The 8397-nt window shown below is 39.3% G+C and overlaps 1 protein-coding gene across 1 annotated transcript; it reads left to right on the forward strand.

Annotated features, from left to right (window-relative positions):
• Positions 1 to 806: 806 nt before the first annotated feature.
• TUSC1 (tumor suppressor candidate 1) lies at positions 807 to 2247 on the forward strand. The gene has a single exon (XM_027614660.2). The coding sequence runs from the start codon at positions 935 to 937 to the stop codon at positions 1562 to 1564; it is 630 nt and encodes a 209-aa protein (XP_027470461.2). The 5' UTR covers positions 807 to 934; the 3' UTR covers positions 1565 to 2247.
• Positions 2248 to 8397: the final 6150 nt, after the last annotated feature.

Here is an 8397-nt window from a genome sequence, read left to right on the forward strand (position 1 = left end):
TTATTTTTGAGAGAGAGAGAGAATGAGAGAGAGAGAAAGCACATGGGGTGGAGGGTCAGAGGGAGAAGCAGACTCCCCGCTGAGCAGGGAGCCCGATGTGGGACTCGACCCCGGGACTCCAGGATCATGACCTGAGCGCAGTCGCTTAACCGACTGAGCCACCCAGGCGCCCAGTTTCTTGAATTCTTGAGCACATTTTGAGTTTCATAGGTTTGTGGACCCGCTTGAGCAAAACAACTAGTTATAACCAAGTTTCTACAGAGTTGCAGACAATTTGCACAGTGGAGCACTGGTTAGTCACAAATTGGGACTTGCCTGTATTGTTGAGAGACGCCTGTTCCCATTTGAGGCCCTTACGACAGGTACTCAATTCTAATGCTTTATTGAGCTTAGAGGTGGGTTTAAACCGTACGGTTCTAAAGGAAGCAGTTACAGCTTTTCACCTTGCCCACATGTCTGTCTCAGAACTTACTATTTTATTATTCTTGTTTGCTTTGGGTTGTCGTGTAAGGAGAAAGGTAACCACTGGCGGTTGCGCCGGATTGCAGGGCGAGGCCGGCTGGTTCCTGCAGTGCCCAGGCCTGCACGGAAGCGCCCGGCAGAACCCAGCTGAGGATGCACGCTTCCCCGCCCCCCCCCCCCCCCCCCCCCCGGCTCTGCCAGAGGGCTGAGCAGCAAAGCGCTCCCCGGGGGCATTGTGTGTGAGCTGGCCGCAGATCGCAGGCCCAGGGGGGGAGCTCCACCACAGGAGACAAGACACGCCTCAGACCGGCAAATTCCCGGCCCCCTCTGGCCCCAAGCCAGCAACCGCCGCCCGCCACCTCTTCTCCTCCTCCGCTGTGGCCCCGACCGCCCCGCCGGGCCCCGAAGTCGTCCGCGCCTCAGCGCCGGCCCCTCGGCCCACGGCGCTGGCGGCGCGGTAGAGACAGGACCTATGTGGCGCATGCGTGGTGGCGCCACCAGGCGCGGGAGCTGCGGCGGTGGGGACGGCGGTGGGGACAGCCGCGGGCAGGGCCGTCCCGGCCGGGCTCGTGGGGGTGGCGGCATCGGCGGCGGCGTGGGCTGGCGAGGCCGTGCGGGCGGCGCCCGACAGCAGCTGGAGGAGCGGTTCGCGGACCTGGCTGCGAGCCACCTGGAGGCCATCCGCGCGCGGGACGAGCGGGACCGTCAGAACGCGCGGCTGCGCGAAGAGAACGCCCGGCTGCGGCTTGAAAACCGGCGGCTGAAGCGCGAGAACCGCAGTCTCTTCCGTCAGGCTTTGCGGCTTCCCGGCGAGGCTGGCGACGGGGCGGCCGCAGAGGCGGCCAGGGCCACCCCAGGCCCCGAGGAGGCCAGCACGAACCGGAGGGCGAGAGGCGGCGGCCTCGAGGACGAGCCAGGCAGCCCCAGGGCCCTGAGGGCCCGGCTCGAGAAGCTGGAGGCCATGTACCGCCGAGCCCTGCTGCAGCTGCACCTCGAGCAGCGGGGGCCGCGCCCGCGTGGCGACAAGGATGAGCCCCCTTTGCGCGCACCCGAGTCAGGCCTGCGCGCCCCGGACTCAGAGCCCTCCGAGCCCTGGCTGTAGCCCGAGGCCGCGGCCGGGGAGAGGCGGGGCCTCGCGCGGCCCCTCCTTCTCCACTCGCCGCTCCCCCATCTAGCAACGCCCTGGGCCCTCCGCCGCAGGACTGCACCACTGCGCCCTCCGCCTCCCGCCAGGCACCTCCCCGGGGGGCTTGGCGTGGGTCGGTTGAGGTTGAGAGCTTGCCCGGCCCCCTGGATCCGCCACAGTGCGGAGCCCCTGCCTCTTTCCCCTGCTGGTTTCCATGGGTTGAGGCCTAGAAGCGGAGGGGCGGGTTTTACAACAGCAAGAAATGGGTGCCAGTCAGCACTTCCTACTGCCTGAACTTTTCAGGGTGTTGTGAGGGCCTCTTCTATTTTTTTTTTTTTTCTTCCTGTTTTGGTTCTTTGAGGAATGAATAATGCATTTTGAGTTGTTTGAATTTGTTGTTCATTCTTCAGTCCCCTAAAACCTCAGCCAATATCTCTTATGTGGTCAACATATGCTTTTATGAGTCAGTATTACTTGGCTATCTTATAAAATACCACCTTTTTATTAAAAAGGTAATATTTATTACTCTATGTCTGCTCCCTGCTCCAGTCCTTAAACATCTAATATATATTGATTTGTTTACCCCCAGGAAATTTTAAAAATATCTGCCTATAAGTGATCCTTTAAATTGGCAAATAAATCTGATGCATTAAAAATAACCTAGAAACATCCCACGACTATTCTTTGAAATGTGTTACGTTTTTACACGTTTTAAGAAGTATACATGACATGTATAAATTTTACATGTTTTATATCTGACTTTAGTTGTTTGTAAGCTACCATTTTCGCTTAATGTAAGTGATCGTTTTAAATAATTAAAGATTAGATAGTCTAAATACTATTTCATTATTTTTATTACATTTTAGGTATTAGAGCATAGTGCACAACTACTTTGCCTTCTTTTGTTTAATAATTTTTAAGAAATTATGAATTATTTGTATATCAGAAGTCTCCAAACAGGGATTTAAGTCTCAAGTGTGGTTTCACTGGCAAAAAAAAAAAAAAAAAAGTGGTTGATTTCAACAGCGAATGTTCTAAAATCACTTTTTTTGCATTTTACTGAGTAGGCACTTTTGCAGACTAAGTAGTAAAGAGGATACCATTGTACCTCATAAAAATCATGGACATAATACAGTGTTTAAGTGATGGAAAATATCGGTTGAAGAAAAAAGTAGAAGTTTTTGCTAGAGCTAGAAATTATTTCATAAGTTAGAGATTTTGTTTTATTTGTGACATATTCTAAAATTTCAAATATATTACATATATTACAAAAAAGATACCAGGGAAAGTAGTTTTGTGATTTTTCTGTTCCTTTTTTTTTTTTTAAGATTTTATTTATTTATTTGACAGAGAGAGACAAAGCGAGAGAAGGAACACAAGCAGGGGGAGTGGGAGAGGGAGAAGCAGGCTTCCCGTGGAGCAGGGAGCCCGATGCGGGACTCGATCCCAGGACCCTGGGATTATAACCGGAGCCAAAGGCAGATGCTTAACAAATGAACCACCCGGGTGAACCTGTTCCTGGGTTTTGAAGACACCTTGTGCATTTTGCCTAAAGGTACTTGATATTTAGTTGTCAATTTTTAAATCTTCCCCTCTGACCGAAAAATATAAGAATCTTGGTGAGGATAATTAGGTATATGAAAAGTATTTCTATCAGCTTTACTTCATTTTCTAATGTGAAAGAAAACAGTTTTAGGCGGCAGTAGGAATTGAAGAATAGGAAAAGAGCCTATCAGCCATACTGCTACTTAACTGTAACTTTGGGTTTAAATTAGTTAATCTTTCCAAGCCTTAGTTTTCTCATCATTAAAATGAGCACAACCTCTACCTCAAAATATAAAAATTTTATTGAGATGTTATATGTAGAATGCCTGCATCAGAGTAAGTGGTCTATCAATGAGAATTACAATCTAAAATGTGAAAGTCGTAAATGCATATTTTACTGACACTTTGCTTTCTGTATTTTGCTCCTATATGACTTTATATTAGCAGAGAAATATATTCTATGAAAGAGTTGACATTTTTCACTCCTTATAAATAAATAGAGGAGGTAAAGCCCTATATACTAAGGGAATAATGCATCAAAATTTGCCACGTGTCAAAATTGGGAATCTTCAACAAGCAAGCAAAATACTTAGTTTACATAGTTTTTATGCACCTTTTGTCTTAAAATCATGTACAATGTAAGTATGTAAAAAAAAAAAATTGTAAAGGAATGAGGCACACATACACAAAAGTGAGGACAACTTTTAAGCGTAATTCCTCAAAAAAATTCTGAAACCAAAATGTCCCAGAAGATGGGTTAAGGCTAATATATTTAAACTTTGTTGAAATTCTCTGCTGTTAACCGATAAAGCATCATGTAATAATATAAAAGATGTTTGTGATATCAAAATATATGCCTGTTAAAGAAGTGGGTAAAGTTGATTTTAGAAAAGTTTGATGTAGGATCTATTTTGATCTAAAATAAACCAAAACTTTAGATTAATCATACCTTGACATTTTATTTTCATAATTTGTTGTGCAATGAAGAGGGCTTTGTTAGCAAACAAATTTAGTGAGAACGATTGGCATTTTTAAACACCATTTTTTATGGCTGCTATTCACAAAACCATACTTTATCTTTTCCTCTATAAAAATATATATAAGTCAAAGCAATACGGAATGAGTATGTATGTAGATCATAGAACAAGTTATCCTTGCTAAACTTCTTGAACATATTTATAATATTTATAACATATTACAAGAATACTGGAAAGTATTTTTTGTCTCATTTAGTCTTAGACATAGGTTTGTCAGTTTAGGAGTATTGCCATGATGAAACTAATACCAAATTTTTTAATAAACTGAATGATCAGTACATACTAAATAATTACTAGTGCGATTTTGATGCCACTGCCAAAATATCATTCTCTGTTTCGCTAAAAGGAACAGATTTTCACTGAGAATTTGTCGCAAAATCTTCACATATGAATGACACAATTTATTAATCTTTCTGTTTAGTGATTAATCATTACAAATTATCATTTTCTACTATAAACTTGCTTTTTTGAAATATACCTTATCCACCCGATACAGACAGTATATGAATATATTTATGTACTGGAAATAATGGACCAAGGAAGGACTTAGATAATAACCACTTCTGACTTTATAAGGATTAATCATGCTCAAATTTCAAATTTTAAGCTTAAATAAGATTTTCATCTCTCAATGATCAGAATTAAACTGCATTGTGTTTAGTGTATAGCAGATTTTGCTTGTAAAATTCATGTTCAGAATCTACTTTGTTCATCTACATGTTCAGAATCTAATCTTTGCTTATTTCATGATAACTTATTAGTAAGACAGTCCTTTTGTATACCCAAACTCTCAGACATCTGTCATGCTTTAGAGAAAATTTGAGAAGGGACAACTGTGAGTTTGTTGGTGCTTGATTGTTGTCTGAATGTTAAGCATTCTACTAAAAAACTGAGCTCTTTGAAGGAGAAATTTGAACAACAATCTGTCTCCTATTTCATACTTGGGACTGATAAAAGTTTTCCTTGGCCTTTCATTTTTCCAGGTCTCCTCAATTTATCTTTGATGTTAGAATTTTAAACATATAAACTATTGTATTGTATTTAATTTATTATTATTATTTTTTAAAGTTTGTATTGTAAACTTAACAGATCTGCTTTTAGTTATGGTGAAAACTGTTGCTAAGAACGAAGAAATCCAACAATTCATTGACAAAAACAGTGGAAAATTCCTTTTTCTCTGTTACAAAATATGTCTGATTCAGGGGCTTCAGGATGTCAGGAATCTTTGCTCCACATGGTCATCCAGGGTCTCAGAACCTGTTATAATGTTCCTCTGTCTTACACTGGGTCATTGTTTCATGTGCATGGTAAAAATAGGTTACTTCCAGATCCAGCTTTCAGCATAGGGTCAAGAGAAAGAAAACTTGGAAGAGATTTGCCCAGATCTGAAAATAACACAAATTCCCCTGGACACATTCTATTGGAAAAACTTCATCATATAACCCATTTAACTTCAAAGGAGGTTGAGAAATATAGTCAAGCTGTAGAGCTTTTGCCTATAATTTCATTATTATAGAAGACTGAGAGAACAGATTTTAGTGGACAACCCCCCTTAAAAGAGGCTGACATCTGCTTAAATTTTTTCAAGAACTTCTATATCCTGGTATAACATTTTTGAAACTACATAATTTAAAATAGAAATATTGTGGGATTGCTTTATTGATTTAAAAAAGTCCAACCTTTTCATTCCCCTCTGTACCATCCTTACAGTGCAAAGCAGAAGATATTGTTTGAAATAAGCAAGGAAATACAGCTATTACATTTTACATAGGAAATCCTTATAAATTATGAATTATCCCTGAATAGTGTATATGTCATAAAAAACACAGTGTTAAGAGCCTGTACTGGGTAAACCTTATTTCATATGTAAATCCAGATTTATAACTTGAGGGGAAATGTTTCTGTTCATCTTGTTTCTTATATAATAGCATTCCACAGCTTTTAGAGCTGAAAGATAACTTGGAAAGTTTCAGCCTAGCATCCTTCAGACTCTTTTGTCAACAATGTAACAACTTGAGCAAGCTATGTACATATGTACTAGAATAAGTGCATCACAATTCTAGGTAATATTATTCTCTCCTGTTGATGAATAAGGAAACTAATGAACAAAGACTATGAATAACTTTTCCAAGGTCAAAAAGAAAAATTTATTTAACAAATTTAATTGATATATAATTGACATATAACATTGTATTAGTTTTAGGACAAACATAATTTGATGTATGTATATATTGCAAAACTATAACAATAAGTTAACCACACGTAGCTACAATTTTTTTTTCCTTGTGATGAGAACTTTTAAGATCTACTCTCAGGAACTTTCAGATCTACAATATAGTATTGTTAACTATAGTTACCGCACTGTACATTATATTCCAGGACTTACTCAAATAAGTTATTGTAATGGTTTTAATAAGAATGCTTCTGGCTTTCTCTATTAAGCATGATATGATTGTTCAGTAGTTCCCTAATTTTGCACTCTTTATCATGGCCATGGTTATACTTATTCAATAAGAAGATTTTGTTGTTTGTGTTGCAGTACAGTTTAAATAGCACTGGAGTTACATGTTCCTTTAAGTTTTTGTAAATTTTATGTAGGGGATTCTTGGGGACATATGGATAGATTATTTTGCGAAGGCAGGGTAGATATGTTGAAAATTTTGCCTACTTACTTGATGGAAATGTATCTCTTTACAAACACAGCCCAAGGAGAATAAAGGAAAATACTTATATTCCTTGGTCAGAAGAGAGGTTCTCCCTCTGACTTGCTAAACACAGAAAGAAAGCATAGAGTCCCATTTCCTTTGGCAGCTGTCATGCGATCATAAGAATGGCTGTACAGAGAGATGGAGGAAACGTCTTTCTTGATATCATCATTGCTGCTCTGGTTGTCATGCCTGGGATCTGTCCTACATATGGACCTTCAGTTACATGTGAAAATACATTTCCTTATTGTTTAAGGCAGTTTGAGTTGGGGCATTTGAAAAAAGTAGAGGTCACAAATGAATCCTATACAAGAATGAACATTACAGTGACACACCAAAATACAGGTTTCTCACAAACACAGTGTTGAGGAAAAGAAGCCAAACACAAAAGAGCATAAAATGGACCAAATAACTAATATCTATATATATTTAGACTTGTATAAATTAAACAAGAAAAAAAAATCATCCCAGTTCAGAAAAGGGCAAATGACTTAACATATCTTTTTTATTAGAGAAAAGCTAAATATCCCAACTAACATATGGACAGATTTTCAAATTAATAGTAATATTAAACTAAACTTTGTGTCCTATCTCTTGTATTGCGTAACTGACTCAGCATTTGCCTAATGGCAAAAGCACAGTATCCGAAGACCTTTGGTTCTCACTTTCTGTAAAGTGAGCATTGAGGAATGCCAATTTGTTTTAGTTCAGAGGATACATTGGTGTATGTACTGTTGACTAATAATCTTCAAAACAGGGTAGGCAGGTAAAAAATCTCAGATTTTCAATTTACATTTATTTTAATCTCATCCTTTTAAAACTTTTTCTTTTTGTGTATGTTCTAGAATGTTCTTAGTATAGTAAATGATACACAAATTTTTATATATACTCAAAAATGTTTTCCAGATCCCATACTACATTGGGAATCACCTCTGTTGCAGGATTTCTCATTTATTAGCTTTGGACCTTAATCTCTTCATTACTTAATCTCTTTAGTACACAATTTTTTTCAAATACAATAATTGAGTAATAAAATATATCCAAATATGTATCAGCATTAGACTTGTTATAAGACTTCAATTAGATATTATATATGAACTTGGATTTAATGCTTTAAAATATAACCAAAGTAAAAAAAATTATTTCTGAATGGTAATTTCTTCATGTCCCTTGGCTTTGGGGACATAAAAAAAAGTCATTAAAATTATTTTAGATTTTTGACTCATGTTATCTTCCCAACTAATTCTTAAGGTTGAGGATTAATTTCTCAGAATTTTGGGGGTGTATATATCTTTTTTGGGCCTTTGATATATTTCAAGGGAGAACTCAGGGCAGGTTTGCATCTGTCAAGTATAAGAGAGCTACCAAATTAACCTGAAAATCCTAAAGCCTATACTACTGAATGTATGTGCTTCATAACATTTTCTGAGAATAAAAACACTTCTGTGCTTATAATAAGGCACATCAGTACTACTAATAACTCTAAGACATGAAAATATCTGACTGTGAAGTTGATTATGTA

Source organism: Zalophus californianus, chromosome 13 (assembly GCF_009762305.2).
Source record: "Zalophus californianus isolate mZalCal1 chromosome 13, mZalCal1.pri.v2, whole genome shotgun sequence".
Taxonomy (NCBI): domain Eukaryota; kingdom Metazoa; phylum Chordata; class Mammalia; order Carnivora; family Otariidae; genus Zalophus; species Zalophus californianus.